Below are 19110 nucleotides of genomic sequence, written 5' to 3'. Positions count from 1 at the left end.
GGCAATAATTAAGTTAATTTTCCCCAAGTCGAGTCTGTTTTGCCCGTGATGGGAGTTGGTTGAGTGATCTCTCCCTGTTCTTATCTCAACCCACAAGCCCTTTGTTATATTTTCTCTCCCCTGTCCAGCTGAGGAGGGGCAGTGATAGAGCGGCTTTGGTGGGCACCTGGCGTCCAGCCAGGGTCAACCCACCACACACTTACACTGCCCAAGAAAGGATGAGGCCAATAGGAACAACGGACTGAGATGGAATTTGTACAGCAGATTCATTCATTTATATTCAGCTCTTTGGCTTCACGTGGCAGCACTTCAATCCTAGAGAGCAGAGCATCCCTACACTCCAAAAGGATCAAAAAATGCATTATACAAAACTCTCATGTGCAAAGATGAAACACAAAACAAAGTACAAAAGATTACAAAGAAAGTATCATGGTATATTACTACCACCGACCACACTAAAGGAAGTTTGTAAATGAAAAGCTGGTGAATTACTGCAGTAGTAATTAAAACAGACAATATTTGACTGGTAGTGTCGAACAGGAAATTTCATTAGCTTCAGAAGAAGCTACAATGAAATAGTGCATTTACTGGGACCTATGGGAGGACATTAAAGTATTCCAACAGTGAGTTATTAAAATGTTGCCTTAAACTGTATTTTTTTTAGGAAATTTCATTTGTAATTGACTAGAAAAAATCTTAATTGATCAATAGTTTCTTCTTCAATCAACCTCAGTATTAAACAAGGCTTTCCAAAAACAAGAAGAAAAAAAGGAAACCCACTAAGAGAAACCACACACACAAAGTAAAAAACAACAGAAGTGACAAACCCACCTAAAAGCCCAAATTTTAAAAACATTCTTTCAGAAGCACTTAGTCTAACCGACCTCAAATACCAAAAACAAGATAACAAGATTCATCTTTGACTAGAAGCTGCAACACTTCACGTAGAAAAGAAGGGCTTGTTTTATTTTTATAGGAGGCTAATAGGGAGGAGGCTCAAATATAATGCATTACTGTCATCCTCACTATGGAGTTGGTTACACATGGCTCTCTGCAGTGTTTACCAGTCACATCTGCTCTCCAGGGTTAAGAAGTCAGGCAAGACATGGGGAGAATATGGAAGGAAGAATTCCATTAAGCATTTTATTTTCTGAATTACACGGTTTTTCTTTGTTGCATTTTAAACACTCCAAAATTCAGCTTAGCAAACAAACAAGACAATCTTTACAGTCATGTAAGATTAAATTGCCCAAAAAAAAGGACTTTCACAACATCCTTAGTTAGTCCTCTTCAGATTTTCCATTCAGGTAGTACAACATGATACAAAATTAAAGAGGAACTGCAAACTTCTATAACCAAGGATATAATATTCCTTTTTTTTTTTTTTTTTTTTTGTTTACATAGATGTCTGGAGTATTTGATTTCATAACCAAGTATGGTACCATTACCAGGAGGCTCCTGTTACCAGAAAGCTTCAGATATGGAACCACAAGAAGCAACAAGTTCTTCTAGTCTGACATACAGTGACTGAATAAGGAATTCTTGAAAAATTTATTTCAATATGGTTGATTAAAATCAGCTCTGAGAGATGCTTTAGAGTTTGTTTTTTCTTTTAAGGCCAAGAGCTTCTTAAAAAGTAATCACTACCTCCAAATTCAGCCCATTTACTAATATTATCAAGCCCCTAGAAATGAATGCCCTGGTATTTCAATGGGCACAGAAGCCTTCATACATTATATGTGATACTTAACTGCTTATAGCCAAGCTCCTATGCTGCAAATCAAGATTATGAGTATATATTCACTCTGAGTAATCAATTCTAACCAACTGGCTTTATTACAGCATTTACAAAGCTAGTCATTAGTTAATTAATAATAATTTTGCTGCTAAAAAAGAACCATTAAAACAGTATTGGAGGATGCATTACAAATAATTTACACTGCAAACATTCTAAGTACAGAATGCTAAAGCAACAGTTAACAGTATTTGCAATACTACCACAAAATGATTTAAAAAGTATTTTAGCTTAAATAATGAAAGGGATATAACCCTCACCACAAAGTACATAAACAGATAGTTAGGTGCTAACTACAACTGGTTTTAAGAATAAAAGTTCTTCAAATCCAAACTTTTCTTCAGCACTTTGGATTTAACAGTTTGCTACCTCTGTCTGCCAGAGACTAAAACCCAATTCATTTTAATGAATGAGTCAATTTTTTTTTTCCTGAACAGAGATACTTGTACTTTCTAAAAGATTTTTTTTCTGCAAGTCAGGTTGTAAAATACTATGTAGTTGTTCTGGCTAAAGTTCCTTTTTTCATCTGAATCTATTTTCTGAGTACTGCTAAGCAATACCAAGCACCTCATTCCCCCAAATTGCCATTTCTTTCACTGTTCAACATGTAACTCCACACCACTGCCCACCTAAAGCAAATCACCCATTCTCCAACCTAAAACTGACACAGCTGTTACAAAAATCTTGCTGTCTACTGCCAACACACTTCCCACAGCAAGAAAGCTCATCACAAGCACTATCACTTTCCCACCATTTACTTCAGAAAACTATTCACGCTCCCTCTAAATCTAGCACTTGAGTTTAGTCTGTTGGGAGTTTCTGACAATCTGCAAAACAGTTCTCCCACTATGACCAATTCTGAACAGTCAATATGTGAAAATTGTAGTGAAAATAGTCCACTCCACAGAGATTTGTAGATGCTGAATAAAAGTATGCAAATATCCTGCTGCAGTGCAGTGCAAGCTGAAGTTTCATGATCACTCTGCACTGATCTAAGTGTGTCCTGCTCCCCAACAGGGTAAGAGCACCCACCCGCCCTCAGCTTCCAGACACGTGTCCCTGTCTGCCTCCCTGTGCCTGCTCTAGTGCTTGTCTAATACTGTGAGTGCGACTAGAAAACTGATCCAACTGAAAACTAATCACCTTTTTTGAGTGAGCCCATACTTCAGCTAGTTTAAAATGATCACCAAGTTGTTCCCTTCACCTTTTTTACCAGCCAAGACAGAGAACTAGAAGTCCTAAATGATTTGCATAGCCACAGAATATGGCTCTTGTTAGAGAGACTCTACTATAAGTATGAAGATCTGGCTGCAAGTAGGGCGGGCAAAATCAAAGAACTGAAGAAACACTGTTACTACTTAGAGTGTTTAAGACAGTGAGTGGGAGAGCCAGAGTGAATTTTGTGTACTCATATAAAGAAAACAGGCCAAAAAAGCTTTAGAAAAAGAGATCAATGAAAACCTTCGTTCAAAAGAAATATAGTATTGTAACAGATCAAAGTGTGATCCATTTTGCGGCCTGTGCTTCTCTTTTTCCATCTCTCCACTTTGTAGGATACAACACTTATTCCACCCCCACAAATAAATAAAAAAGAAAAATATCAGAGGACAAGTCACTGAGTGTATCTCAAGGTGGTGGTGAGAGAAACGCTGCCCCCCAGTGCTCCACACCACCTGCAGCAGCACAACCATTCCCCGGGAAGCAGCGAACAGCAGGAGATGAGGTTGGACATTTGAACTGTAGCTTGCTACTGTAGAACTAACATACTTCAACCCTGCAAACCTCCAGCTACCAGCTGGAAAGCAATAAAAATACCTACAGATCATTTCACATATGCAGAAAATCCTTTCTAGATCTCCAAACTGGAGATCAACCTCATTTTCAGGCTCACCAGAGATCACCTGGCTGTCCTGTCAGGCAGCAAACTGTGTAATGCTTCTCCAATGTGCTTCATGGTAAAGTTAAGTACAGAAGCAGGGGAAAACAGTGGGGAAGGGGAAAGCGGCAGCACCCACAAGCAGGAGGTGGCTGGAGGAGGGCCTGCACATGAGACATTGCTCCTGTAACAACCACAAGTAATGGTTTCCTGTACCCGAGGCTTTCTGTTGTTTCAGAGCGCTCTCCTTGCCTGAGTGTGGCTGAATTGAGTCCAGTCATCAGGCAAGGCAGGAATCTCAAATGGCAAGAAAAAATGGCTTTCTAGTGTATCTATTTGCAATATATTTTTTTTAACTCCACTGATTTGGGACTGGTTTTCATTTTACTCCTGAACTAGTAAGACATGAACACCCTCTTTCACTTATAATAAAACCCTCCTTCTAAATAATAGTGTCTGCAAAACAGTGTGCTCTCTGCCTGGTAATACACGATGCAACCAACAAAGCACAGCCAGCAATCATGTCTCTCCAGCCGAACTACAGGAAATGAAGTTTTAGCTCAAACTACTTATAGGCACCTCCTAAAGAAGTAAAGGATCCAGAACTACAAGACAGGGGGACTCAAAGCGCTGTCAGCTTCACGTGGTAACTCAGGACACTAGACATCTCTCAAGTTCAGAGCCTCATAAGATTAAGCTCAAAATTTCTGCAAAAGCTATGTACCAGTTATCTGGGTTTTCTTTTTTTCTTTTTTCTTTTTTTTTTTTTAACTTTTAGTACATACACCTTCATATCCTGCTGTCTTAATCACACAGAGAGTGGCAATGAACATGATGCATCTTGAGATTCAGCTCACCACTTGCCTATACAAATGGAATCACAAATGTCAGAATCCGGATCTTTCTGTGTGTATAACGCTTAAAGTTGTCCCCATTTCTTGTGACATCTTACACATGCATATTTACTGATTACAACCCAAAGAAGTTACAGCCACAAAGCAGTTTCATTTTGTTGACAGTGCCTACCCACACATGGTCAAAGCAACACATAGTTCAGGCATACTGATGGATTTCACGTTTAATACAAAGTTTAGTAAAGCAGCCTATGCTAAGCTTGAAAAACTTCTTCATCTCTGACTCACAGAGATCTGGGTCTCTTGGTTTGTTGACTTACTAACTTGTAAAAAAATCCCTAGCCTTTTTCCTTACTGCTTTCCTGCAGAGTACCTTGGAATGGTGTGAGGGATATTGCACTTGAATGGAGAAATTGCTCAGTGGAGTCGCAGTCTATAAAAGGAAACTCATGAATGTTCCCTTGTTTCCCTCTCTTCATGCTTACTTTTGCAGAACATGACAAAACATGTTATCTTTAAAACCTTCTTTGACCTCTGTCCAATTTGGCTGAAACTGACCTTTTGGTGATAGATCAGCTACTCACATAAATTCTTTTTTCAAAGGAAATCAGTCTAAAAAGAGTGAGGAAGGCTTTTTTTGTTTTTTTTTTTTTTAAAAAAAAGGAAGTACAGGTAACTTTTAAAATCAATAAACTCCACTGCATGTGCTGCTTCTCCTTGAGAGAATATGAAAGAAAGAGGAACAAGATGATGAATGATAGCTAGTTACATTTACTTTGGCACTACAGAGGTTACCAAGTTAACTGTTGTGGTGAGTCCAATGTAATATCATCTGTACAGCAGCCCTCTTAAAGGCTACAGAGAATGGATCATGAGTGACTATCCTTTGCTGCCAGAAATGTTCCAGGAGATGCATGAAAATCCAAATAGAAAAACCCAATACTTGTTATGAATAAAACCCCCCCCCTTAACTCTGAGTTTTCTCCCTCTGTTCATAAATTGAATATGTACATTGGAACAAAAACAGAAAAAGAAAACAACAGTGAAGAAAAAGGCCAGATATTTTAAATTGGTCCTCCTATTAATAGCACTTCCTGTTTTCCATTTTGGCCACACTTGTTTCTCCAACTATTCTGCTTATCCAGTTGTAGGTTGTTGAGATTTTATCTTGCAGCTATTACACCTCAGAGGAAATGCTTGGATAGGCAATTTAGGTATTTTTTCCCTATTTAATATGGGAAGGTTTTGTGGCTTTCAAAAACAAGTAAGACTATTTCCAGTCACAAAAAGATGCATCAAACCTGCAAAAAGAGTAGCTTCACAAAACAGCTGAGGTCGAACAGCTCCTTCATATGCATTTAAGTATAGGAGAGCATTTCACATGTATGTTTATACAACATGCTCTTGAGATTACTTTGTTTTGAAGTACACTGAATTTGAGAGGCATCTCTGCCCATATACAGCTTACCCCATTGTCAGTCAAAATACCTTGCAAGCAATGCATTAACAACAGAAACACTTTTGTTATGTGCTGTGTCCAGTTAATCAAGGTCTCTCTTTAAGATGCAAGAAAAATGTCTCAGTGACATTAAGATGGTTACTTTTTACTACATTTACTATAACGTACTGTTCCCTCCTGTTCCCTTATACTTTTTCTTATTTCTTATACAATGGCCTTAGAGATCAGTTAGAAGGTAGAGCTTGCAGAGCTCAAGCTGTGAAATTCAAACTTTAGAGAGCAAGAGACCACTATCTACAGTCACAAGCTTCTCTGAGGCATTGTTGGCCTCAGCATGTACTGTACTATCTGACTCAGATAAAGTGAGATGCATAAAATGATGCAACCACATGCTCATGTGCAGTGATTTTTTTTCTAGTCTGTGGTTCTTTAGCTCTGCAGAATTTCAGGAAATAAATACAAGAACAGTGGATAACTATGGCTCAAGTGGCAAATGTCACAGACTGGAGCAGCATACATGAGGTCAAATTCAGTCTGGTATGAAGTACACACTACAGAACTCACCTGAGGTCATAAAAGAATTTAATTTCTTCTGCTAGGCCTGGATTTTTCTAGCCCATAGTTCTATACTCCAGTATGGAAAGATGAAACAGAAGCATCACCTTTTCTTCAGAGCAATACTTGGTGATACATTTTTTTCCCCAGAACTCATTAAAATAGTACACATAAAAATAATTTCTTCTCTGGTTAGTTAATTTGACACAATTGGAACTATGTTAGGTAAGAAGCTGAAAAACAAAAACTCAACAGCTGATGAGCTTGGCATGACCAAAAAGTAGGTGGGAAACTGCAAAGACAGGACAAACAGAGCACTGGGCAAGTATGTCCACTTGGTAGACAAAATGATCCACGCTTCACAGACTACATCCACTAACAATGTTCATGGGAACAAATAAACATAGACTTTACCATCATATCGGCTGGGAGAATCACATGCTTTCTGAGGGGTTGCCACTCGCAGGAAAATCTGTTGCCTCCATGAATGCCGTCGAGTCCTTACAGGGCTATCCGCACCAATGGCCTGCTGGCTGTGTTTGGATTCGTAGTCACTAAAATTGCAGAACACAGAGTGGCTTGTGAGTAGGTTACCTGAATCTGCTAGTAACAGTGACACAGTCTTCAGTGAATACAACACAAACCATCAGCTAAGGGGTGCAGTGTGCTGTGCATATGCTGGGTCAAGCTCGTAAGTGTTAGGTGGGTGAAGCTTGCTTTGTGGCAGCAGGCTTATACAAAGCTGCAAACATCACTCAGGGTCATCAAAACAGGCTGGCAGCTCTGTGCATTCTGCTTTCTTCAGTTTTAATTAATTTTCAGCTTGCTTTACAGCAGTGTATTAAACAACACATTAAAGACACATACACCATAACGTATCTTTACCACTCTGCTATTTAAATGCCATCCACAAAATCTAGCGATTATTCATAGGAGACACAAAGAACTGCTGATGCTTTTTATCAGCACACATCAAGGAGCTTTATAAACACCAACTAAACTTCCAGCCTTCTGTGAACTGGGTATGCAATCTATTCCCTCACAACACAGACCTGGAGCAAAATTTTTAACCTTCATGTCCGCAAGTCACCATCTGAAATAAGCAACAAACTCGGGAACAGTGTCCAGGAACCTTGTTACTACTCCTTTGATGCAATCCACAAACTACAGAGAGAGGTTTTATTCAGAATATTAAATGAAATAGTGAATAGCAGTGCTACTTTCCTGTTAAAAATCCCACTAATAACTCTCACCCATTACATCTTTAAACTATTCACTGCTTTATTCCAGCCATTGGCTAAATGGTTGCATGAGTCTTTGTTGAAGCTGAAAGGGATAAATGAAATTCAAATAGCTCTGGCAGCAACTGGGAGGAGCATTTTATAGGCCATCCTCTCCTTCCAATGTGAGGACACTGACATTGCTTAGGGTGAACCATGCATGTTCTCTTAACTGAAAACGGCTAACACAGTCCCTTAGCAGGAACAATCACAGAAGTACATAGGTCGAAGTTGCATGACCATTACAACATCAAAATGGTTAAGTTCTGTAGTCTTAATGGGAGAAGAGTCTGGGATAGCTCCATCCTTTTGACAGCAATCACATGCAGAATACATGCAAGTGAACTGTTGAACAAATCAGGTTTTGCAAGTGTGAGAAGCATTTAAAATATTTCAGACAAAGCAACCTTTGAAAATACAGTTTTACCTCCAGGCTTTGAGAGAGAACCCTACCTTGTTGTGCTCCTAAAGTCAGAGGTGTTATTTTCATCTACAGGAGCCAGAAATTTTAAGAAATTTGGCACAGAAGAGGAAGAATGAAGCCTTCTCCTTAAGGCAGTACGGTAGGAGATGCTAAGAGTGCAGTTGGGAAAAGTATAGTTTAGAACAAAGAAGTATAAATCCACAGAATTAAAAATAACACATACTGCTAAGTTTCAAACAAAAAGCAGCTAAATCCTGAAGGCCTGAATATCAAGGAAACCAAAGTCAAAACTAAAACTGCTAACAAAGTGCTACTTTGAAATACACATTCGTTTGGGCAAACTAAAATGTTCCAATATAAATAAATGTACTTCCAAGTAAAGTTATTATTCTTTATATCTATATCCCAAGATTTTTAGTGCACGTTTCAAGTAAATTCCTTTAATCTAGTAGGAACTGACGCCAACTTTATCATTGCACATTTACTTAAATATCAGTTTCAAAGTTTCAATGATTGACTAAGTTTGGGGGAAAAGGTTAGGAGAAGCTGACACTGATAATCATTGTGCTAGCAAATGAAAAATAAGACTTTGGCAAAAAACATTTTGTAAAGCATTAACAGGATTTTATTCAGACAAGCTTGGAACTTTTAAGTTAAAAGCTGAGCCTTCTGACTGATCATTTAGGATTGTGGCTCTATTTATGCAACAGACAGGAGTACTAATCAAATTTCATCAACAGTCTTGTGGCCAACATAATTCTGCTCTTTCTTTTAAAATAACAGGCCCCCAACATACTCAGAAGAAGGTTAATAGAAGGAAGTAAGAACAACTCAGATAATGAAAGTTTCTGCATGAAATGAAAACACAGAAAATTACTTGGCTGATGATACTGGAAGACCTTTTTCTCAGAAGAGTACACAAAAACATGTGAGTAGGAGAATTTAATCATGAGAAGCTAAGTTTAAGAAATAATTGCTTCCAATAAACCATAATGATATATCTGGATGGCATTTAGCACTGTCTCCTGAAGACATGAATGGGATGGGGGGGATACTCTGGGATAATCACTAATATGAAGTGAAGCTATTTAGTAGCTGGTACTGAGTACAAAGAAGATAAGGCTGCAGCATGGCGTGCCCTGCGAACAGGTTTTGCTTACAATTGCATTGTGAATCCATCACAATTACACTGTAATTTCACTTACAGAATACAATCAACTTGGGCAGTTTGACTTTATTGATTTAAACTCATTAACCCATTTGATGTTCCTATCAATTTCAGTTTTCAGTCTTATTGCTTAAAGGTTCAATAAGGTATACCCTTAAATGACCACTGAAGGAGAAGTTGCTACTGTACGTGCAGAATCTACTTGGAAAAATCTACTTTTGAGAATTTAGCCTTCAGGATTAAAGTAAATCTTATTAAAATGAAGAGTAAAGAGGACATTGTAGCCTCACATTTCCTCCTCTGAGCTATACCATACTTCTGAGGTGAAGCTAAATTAAGAGAGATGCTAGTTAGTACTCAGCAAATACAGCTGAAGGAACTGGTGAAACAAGGTTCTCGGTTGAGTATTTTCTCAGGATCAGAAGAATCAGCACCTTGGTGAAACAGGAAACCTTCACCCAAGAGAACAAAACGAAACAATAAACAGCAACAGCAGTAAAAATTGCTTGCCAATGGCCAGTGACTGTTGACAGCGCTTCCAAGGACATTTGGTCTCATTAGCCTTTTGAGCTAAAACAAGCAGTTTCAGCTCAAGGGGTTAAGAAGGGGTTTCACAGTTAAGATTTTTAGGGAGCTACTTGTTTCAGGTTCTCAGAGAAATAATGGGTTAATGTCCTTTTCTCAATGTTCTCTATATGTATTTTTGTTCTAAGAAAGGAGGCACAGAAAAGTATAACTCGATATTGCTCAAAGTAACCAAGACAAATACACAAGCTTGTAGGTTGGGGTTTTTTGTTTGTTCTTGGTTTTTGGGGGAGTGGGGGGTGTTGGTTTTTTTGTTTGTTTGTGGTTTTTCGTTGTTTGTGGGGTTTTTGTGTCAGCTCTCCACAGTCCTGCTATTTCTTGCCCCATTTAGTTAACTTAGTCAATTTGCCTTTAATGTCAGGCACAAAAGAATATTAACATGTTTCTGTGTTACCATGAACAAAGCAGAACAGAACTGATGAGGAGGGACAGAGTGAGCTGGATCACAGGTTCTTGGCAACTTATCCCTCGCACAATTTAAGCAGTGTTTCTGTCTGCTGCATAACAACAAGTTGCTTTGGAGCAACTGGCTCTAAAGAAAGTCATGTGTCCGTGTGTCTGAAAGAATTTCATTTATTAAAAAAAAAATTATGTAAGTAGCAGCTCTACACTCAGTAACAGAGCAGTTAAAGAGTTCCTCTCCCATAAAAATCTACCACCATTGGTTTATATTAAATTATTTTAATTATTTACACTATAGAGCTTCATATTTATAACACACTAAAAAAACCCTACCCCAAACTACGTACAGGCGCTAGCTCACCTCTTTTGTGCAAAATGCCCACTTTGTTCTCCACTTGAATTATGCCTTAGATATTTAAAAAAGTTGGGCGAAGAGGCCGAGGGATTAAGACGAGCTAGAGTAGGAGAACGCGTAAGTTGACCAGAAGAACTTTTAGATTCGCCGACAGATGCATTCAAATCATATAGTGGGATTCCAACCAGAGCGATGGATTTGAGGTAGCACAAAGAACAAAACACAGTAAGAGACGAAAGGGTGGGGGGAAGTGAAATCCCTTCTCTAATCTTTGAAAGGAACCTGGCATATACAAATCAACCCTTTCCTATGTTTTTCACAGTTAATGCAGTAACTGTAAGAGGCTGAACATTTTAACCCAATCAGCAAAGTCCCAAATACAGACTTACAGGCTTCAGCAAGGCATTTCAGCATATGACTAAATTTAAACTCCCAAAAACCTTTCACTGACACACCCCTTTCTTCTCCCTCATATGTGCTTCCCCATGGTTTCTATGATAAAGTCAGGCATGTGATCAAGAGTTCTAATGGATGAGAAGTGAAATGCTACATGAAGAACCAAATTTATTTATACTTTGGAAACAATTGAGGTAAGCTGTTCAAAAACACTCATAAAATGTACAAGACTTGTTACAAGTCTACCATTCCAGTGATTTTTAAGAACTTTTAAGTATACTTTTCTTCTAAATTTTCCATTACCCCTGGTTCTGTACATTTGCTATGAAAGTGAAGCAACAGTGATTACTTTTTGCTTTGAGTTATGTGAGGGAGCAGTCATTCAGGTCTTACTAAAAATTATATGATCAAACCCAAATAGAAATAACAAAAGAAGTGAAAAATATACTTAATTTCTAGCTGCATTCCTATAGTAAAATAAGAACTGATTAAACAAGCAGCTACAAGGATCAGGGCAACTCTTATGAAGACAACAGACCAACAACACAAGTCCTAAACTGCACTACAAAAGCATTCTAGTATTTTAGAATTAAAAAGGTTCAAAGAAGGGACAAAAAGGCAACCCAGGTTATGTTTCCTTTCAAATACTATAATTCTCTTTTTTTCACTGTCATCACCTATTTCAGGCATTTTTTTTTACTGCCCTGCCTCCTGCAGGGAAAAATGAGCTGGAACACATACAGATTTCCTAGTAACTTGCGTAAACAAGCAGTTTTGGCAGTAATACAGAAGCCTAAAGACAGAAAAGTTTCCATAGTAATTGGAAAAAGCCAGATAGAGGGAAGGAAGACAACTGCCATAAAGTTAAGAGGAGACTTTAGAGATGTAGAAGCAGGCATTTGAAGGAGGATAGCTTGAAGAATATTAGCATAAAGGCAAGCAGTAGCCTGTTTTTGAGAGTAAAATCTACACAGGCTCATTGAAAAGCTAGACAGGAGCCTCACCTCTATCAACAATTAGGCAATTTATGTCAGTTTTGTGTGTTAAAGTCACACATGAATTCACCAACTCGTAAGGTTTTCAGCATCACAAATGCTACTGGATTTTTCTCTATAAACAGACAACAAGAAGTAGCATTTATTTATACTGCTTGCAGATCAAAACAATGAAAATTAATGAATATTGCTTGCAAAAATATAATCAAAACCCTTGGGAGCAATCCTATGTTGTGCTTACACTTAGTTTTGTGACATACTGTGGAACTACACATCTCATGATTTTCCTCTCCCCTGTGGAGCACACAGGGATAACAGTGTTTTTAAACAGAATACCTACAAACCTCCAAAGAGTGACACACTGCTGCGATACATTTCTTATCCATTAAGAGGACATACCTGGTATGCAATTATCATCCCCAAATATGCCCTCAACAAACGAAATCACAGCCTGCTTTTAATAAGTCTTACTTTCTTTTGTGAGGAGTCTCTGTGCTCACTGAGTGGTACCTCATAAGTTTCCTCTGAGGAACGGATGGCGATGTTTCAACAGGTACCAGTGATTCCTGGCTTTCTGTTGGCAAATGACTCAGTGTGTTTGCTCGCCTCCGAAAGCTTTGCTGAGGTAATGTAACAGACTGCTCAACAGGAGAATTATCTGCATTGCTGGAGAGATCACACACTGATCCACTGGTCTTGACAGTGTTTTCTGTAGGAAGAGTAGGAAGTCTGTCTTTCTCCTTTTCACACAATGGCGGTTCCTAGCAGTGCAAAAAATAAGGTTATCAATACGTAGGTTTAGAATCAATCTTTGAGGTTGCAGTCCCATGTCATTTTTCACATCCCAGAGAGACCTGCTTCAAATTTGCACATTTTTATCATGATAGCTCAAAGAAAGACTCTTTGATATTTTAAGTCTTTGTTATTCATCATTTAGGTCAACAAATTACAGTCTCCATTTTACAGAGAAAAAGTACTTTTGAGAGTAATTGTATATTTTACAGTATGTTGAATACTCAGAAGAATGGGGGTCAGAACAGAACAGATGGGTCAGGTTTGGTTAACAGTGAGAGCAATGAAAAGGGTGGCATTTCAGAGCACTGTATATTTAGCACCCCATCTAACAATATAATATTCCTCTTGTCTATCCTTGGATTCACTCAAAGGACTTTAATCCTATGACTAGATGCCCATTTCAGTCCAAAACCATGCATTTTTCTTCATTCCCCACTTCGTGTGTTTCCTGCAGAGTTGGCCATTCTTTCAAAAACAGAAGCAGAAAGAGCAGACGCTTGATTACCTGAAGTCAGGAGTCCATAGGCAAACAGGCACTAGAGCAGAATCAGTAGCTGTATCCAAGTCTGCAGAATGCTAGGTTGCCTCCAGAGAAGACGACTGGCTGCTTCTATGCTGTTTCTTTATATTGTTTTATTCAAACTAAAAGCTTTCTAACCATACAAAGGGGGAAATTACTTCACTTCTTGTTTTAGTTTTATGTTTCTTACAAATGCAATCCTGCATTCACAGTATGTACTTTCAGGGCTAAAACCAACCAGATTAGTATCAGCAGCATGGTAATTACTGCATTTGTTTTGCTGCACATTGTTGCAAGATTCAGATGATGTCATATATTTTATTTCACATATATAGACTCACACAATAAGATATGTACATACAAAATATGTGCTTATATAGAGTACAAGGCATTCCAAATTCAAATAGACACCCAATCACACTGCTCTTTTTTATAGCACGGGGAACAGAATGAAAGGCCTGAAAACAACTTTAAACTTCTTGAGAACAGAACCACAGATTTACTATAAGTCCCATCTTGTCAAAAAGTATGGAAATCTCAAGTGAAACTCTACAGATAATAGCATCTTATGCATCACCATTGTATTGACATGTGACTGCTATTTCTTAGCCTGAATCTCTGTTATCAGGGTAAACTGGGAAATGACTTTGTTCAAGTTGTCCCTCAGAGGACTCACACACATTCTAACATGTTACATATATGAAAATTGTTTGGGTAACCAACTTGAAAATTCTGAAAAACTTAAATACTGCTTTAAGCTGGGAAGGGGGTGGGGGAATGAAAGGCAGTTGCTGATCCAAGACACTGCCTGCAATGAATGCAGCTCCATCACCCTCAGAGGGACTGGGCACAGGAATAAAGACACACCCTATGGATCAGCAAGCAGCAACAGGACTCTTACAGGTCAGAAGAAAAGGACATACCTACTCTCCCTACTCTGTGATACTGTTTTTATCGTACTGTTTGGCTGTTCTGGGCTTTATTTATTTTCACACACAATCAGTTAGCTTGTCTACTCCCCCAAAATAATCAAAACAAAATGCCAAGACGTTAGAACAGAACAGTTATATGAGCAGTTGGTAACCGCATTTCACATCTGACTAGTTGTTTCAGGGAATATTATCTGAAGTTTCTAAATAGGTACGTTCACCCCAGGCTTTACTTACTTTACTTGGGCTGCTTAAGGTACTGGACATGGAGCTGTCCAAATCCACAGCACCAGAACTGTCCAGTGGACCTCTGGCTTTACTGCCCTGTAGAGAAAAAGCACACCAGCAGTTAAGATTATGATATATGGGGCATAGCAAAAAGAGATCTGTCTAGCATAGTCAGAATCTGTAATTTTCAAAGACAGCATGAAAGTTAATTTCCTGAAATGCCTAAGAATAGCCTTTGCCCCCATGAGAAACAGAGGCTTCATTCAGGACAGTCACTGACATTTTAAAGGATCCTGTGGAGTTAAGGAATTCTCATGGGCAATGATGTGCTTTCCATGATATGTACATAATCACATATTACACGCATGTACTACAACTACTATTAAAGTACCTTCTGTATTCCAAACAGGAAATTTTCACACTAGGTACTTCTTACCAGGATACAAAGAAACTAAAAGGCTGTCTATTAAAAAGGACTCAAAACCATATAAATTTAATAAACAGCAAACCATAATTTCTGATATTATCATTTCAATGCCCACAAATCAGAAAGCATAAATATTTTTGTATAATCTGTTCAACAATATTTTTGTATAATTTATTTGACTAATGTTTTTATGTAACCAAGAGAAATATCAAGAAACTTACTGATGGTTCTTACGTGCTAACACAACTATGGAACTTTTATCTTCCTAACCTCAAATGGTATCTTTTTTTATGTTCTGAAGTTAAGGCTTATGTTCTCTTTGAACTGTTACTCCAGGTACAAAATGTTATCATCATTCACAGCAGTGACTATTCTCTCCTTGAAGCTCAGACAAAATGTTTTGCCTCAGATCTGATCAAAATCAAGAATTTCCATCAAAACAGCCATGACAGTGAAAATGCAACCAATATACAGCTCTGCTCATGTGAAGACAGCTCATGCCAGTCAGGACAAACTAGCAAAAATTAGAACAGTAACTACTATAGTTAGTGTAACAACACTAACATTATGTTTCACATCCGGGACACACCCACAGCAGGATTTTATTGGGGGCTAACTCTAGAAATGCTGACGGGGAAGTAATGAGGGGAGACATTCAACTAAAAATCTTCTCTATATGCGTAATTATAAAAGGGAGAACATGCTTTTGCCATAATTTGTTTCATGGGAACAGGTTAGATACAATGTCTGAAAGAAGCTTTAAAAGCCTTGTTTTGTCACTACAAGTTGCATGTGTATGAGCCAATAAACTGTACTAGATCTTGCTTCAATTTAACTGTTTGCTGATGAGAAATGAGAATGCTGAATTTTTGTTTCTTAATATTTGTTGTTTGGCATTCTGTCACAACTCTCTTTTTTAAAAAGGGAGAAGGTCTGTTTTTTTTAATCCTTTGTCAAGCACAAGCCTTCCCAAGTCTCCTATTATTTTCCTCAGACTTTTTCTATGAGGTGCAAACAAGAATATTTGAATGAGAAGACACTCCGTAAGTTTAAGTAGTGTTTAAACTTGACCACTTTCTTAACCACTGCTGTATACTTTCAGCAGATTCTTTCAGCCATCTGTTCATGATAAACATTTTCCCAACACATTTTCTTGGGGATCACTATCACACAGGAGTTCAAGTTTTTTCCACTAACAGGTATTGCCAGACACTGTTTACAAAGCATTTTACCTGATGTGATATTGCATAAATGACTTCATATTGTTAGTGCCTTCTGAAGTTCTTTACACTCCTTGCCTTCAAATAATCTCTAGCATTTAAAAGTTCAGATGCCCCATTCATCAGTTCTGTGTCACTTATAAATACTATCCCATTAGGAATGCTCAGTCAGTTCCCTAATCACTTCCTTCTACATAAAGAGAAGTGAACAATTACAATTACTTTTTAATTTTCTAAATCTGAAAGAGAAATAAAACAATTGTCACTTTTCATAAGTTCTCATGCTCAACTTCATATTAATTTTTTGAAATGCCTATATACACTATTTCTTATGTAGCAATTAGTTCACTTCTTCCAGGACTTGGTATTCTCTCTACCAAAGTCCTGTTTTGTTTTGTCTTCTTCTAACATGTACACTCAAATATTTTTGTCACTGTGCCTTAAATAACTACTTGGCTACAACCTGGAAGGATAACAAATATGACTTTTCTATCATTCAAATAAATAAAACAATTAAATTATGTTCAGAGGCAATAAACATGAAGATACTTACACGTGATAAAATACTTTCAAATGATTCTGTCAGAGATCTTTTTGCTTTGTTCTTTAACATATCTAATCTGAATCTCGGAGCGCTGCTGGGCACCTCATTTACAGCATTCTCAGCTGGGGATTGTGAAGTCTGCAAGTGTTTAAAAACATCAATGTGAAATACTCAGCAGCATGGAGCAGAATCTCAGTGAACAGTCTGAAGACTTCTGTAACTTGAATCAATACTTTCTCCTGGTGTTCTTGGTTTTTCATACCTTTTTCTCTACCGATACTTATACTGAAGTTTAACAAACTATGCTAACATAAGACCAGGAAATCTCTTAAATGAAATGTGTTGACTGTAGTAGCATGCTTCAGAAGAATTGCCATTTTGATAGGGATTTATGGCTGTGTTGACAAATTTTCTTTAATGCCAAAGTACAACTGTACAAATTCTAAATGTTTAACAGATTAGAGATTTCTGATGGATTCACTTTTCTTCAGCCAAGAAATTAATCAAAATTGATGAAGCTCATAATTAACAAGAACTCTCAAGTGTCTCCATTATATTAAAATGGGGCTTTCTAAGGGCCAGGAAGATGTATAACAATATAACTCTTCTAAGTATTTTACCAGTAGAAACACTTCCATCTTAAAGCTAACAGTCTACTGAGAGTTTTGGTTTTTAAATAAGTATTTCAGTCCATTTCTAGTGCTTGCAAAGACTAGTGTAGCAAATACAAAAATGACACTATGATGCCAATATTACCATCCAAACCTAACACCTGCAGTAGAAACCAGAGCACAGTTTTCAGTGTTATTTTTAGGGGTTCATCTTGAGACTGCCAGGCACCGTAGCCCTCTCTACCTGGCCCTAATTTCAGAGATCTGAATGCTTTATCTATATAGTTATATATGTTATATATATATATATATTTATCTATGTAACTATTAGTACGTGGGCAGCTGAACAGCATGTCATCATCACCACCAAATAGTCCTGTCTAGATAAAATTTTAAAGCATCCTATTTCCAGTACAACAAAGTTACAGGCTTCTGTATTTTCTTTTTACCTACGCTCATCTTATCCTCAAAGGGCAAATCAGATGCTGCCTGCTATTATGTTCTTATGAAAAGACACTTATTTTGAAGGTCATTTTTGTTAAATAAGATCCATGTACTAGTATCACATTTCATTGTTTTCCTCCCCTGATTTATATATTAAAAAAAAAGTGATGAAAAGCGTGACAGTGAATACCTATGTAGAAAAGAAGGGAAGAGGGACATCAGGGTGTCATGGGTTAATGATTGCTGAGACAAATAACCCTGCCAGAGTACATGTTCAAAGGTATCTGCTATTACACAGCTCTGGAGATAAATTATCAGAGTAAATATAAAATGTTATGCTAAGACAAATGATGGACTGAAGGCAAGTCAACTCTGTTCTTAGAGCATTGGCATCTTTACAAGGATCAGATTAACCAATTTTTGTTCCAGGAACTGAGCAAACAGACTGCAGCAGGCCCTATGAATTTTCAAATCACACTGAAGGCATACTAAGATACTATCTTGCTTTGTATATCCCTATTTCCAAGCCATTTGTGACTGATAACTATTTGATAATCAGCTGGCATTAAACCAAATAAAAATATTTCAGGTATGATGATAGAGGACCTCAGGCAATGTTTCTTCCTGTCATGCCATAACTACAGTGCTTTTTTCTTAAAACCATATTTCTGGTGAGATGCCCAAGACAAGAAATCAGAGCATGAAATATGCAAAGTTCTCTTCCTGCTTTCTCAGGGAGGTCAATAATTAGCCAGTAAGCCATAAAAGAAGAAAAGATTAACAAAGTGAACAAATAGTAAATGAAGACTTGCTGCTACTTCCCCAATTTCTTCAGGGGTCTAATTACTCTCCATATATTAATTTGCTAGTTTATATCACAAACAGCCAACAGTAGTCATCATGATGGGTGGGACAGCCACGATTTTTAAAAGGGTCAAATAATTGGAACTAAAGGTTTCCAGAGAATGGGTGCTGATCCTTCCTCTTCTGAATACAGACCTCCTCAAGGTGTCTCAAGTTAGTTAGTCACAAACCAAGGCAACCAAAGTCATTAATCCCTTTTGAAAAACCTTAACTGTGCTGTATAAACAGCCAGTTAAACAGCACTGATGCAACCTGATAAAGAATGAAAGGTAGCTCAGCTCTTTGGAAATGGACGACAGTCTCTGCTGCTGTTTCTGCAGCAATCCTCCTCAGCTACTCCTTGAGGCCACTTCAAATGGTGGTTTGCACACAAGAAATAAGTTC

General features: G+C 37.8%; 1 protein-coding gene across 11 annotated transcripts in view; it reads right to left on the bottom strand.

Annotated features, from left to right (window-relative positions):
* TBC1D1 (TBC1 domain family member 1) overlaps window positions 1–19110 on the bottom strand; it is a 120493-nt gene that overhangs the window by 32610 nt on the left and 68773 nt on the right. For 9 of the 11 annotated variants that reach the window (XM_075024325.1, XM_075024305.1, XM_075024317.1 and 6 more), the window contains 6 exons: window positions 16817–16945; window positions 14626–14712; window positions 12616–12905; window positions 10760–10888; window positions 8273–8392; window positions 6954–7093 (listed from right to left, as the gene is read on the bottom strand). In XM_075024325.1, the coding sequence (XP_074880426.1) occupies window positions 6954–7093; window positions 8273–8392; window positions 10760–10888; window positions 12616–12905; window positions 14626–14712; window positions 16817–16945 (895 nt within the window). The remainder of the gene's footprint in view (window positions 1–6953; window positions 7094–8272; window positions 8393–10759; window positions 10889–12615; window positions 12906–14625; window positions 14713–16816; window positions 16946–19110) is intronic. The other 2 variants (XM_075024332.1, XM_075024338.1) reach the window with 2 other exon arrangements.

Source organism: Buteo buteo, chromosome 1, assembly GCF_964188355.1.
Source record: "Buteo buteo chromosome 1, bButBut1.hap1.1, whole genome shotgun sequence".
NCBI lineage: Eukaryota > Metazoa > Chordata > Aves > Accipitriformes > Accipitridae > Buteo > Buteo buteo.
This window is presented reverse-complemented; position numbering and strand designations above follow the sequence as displayed.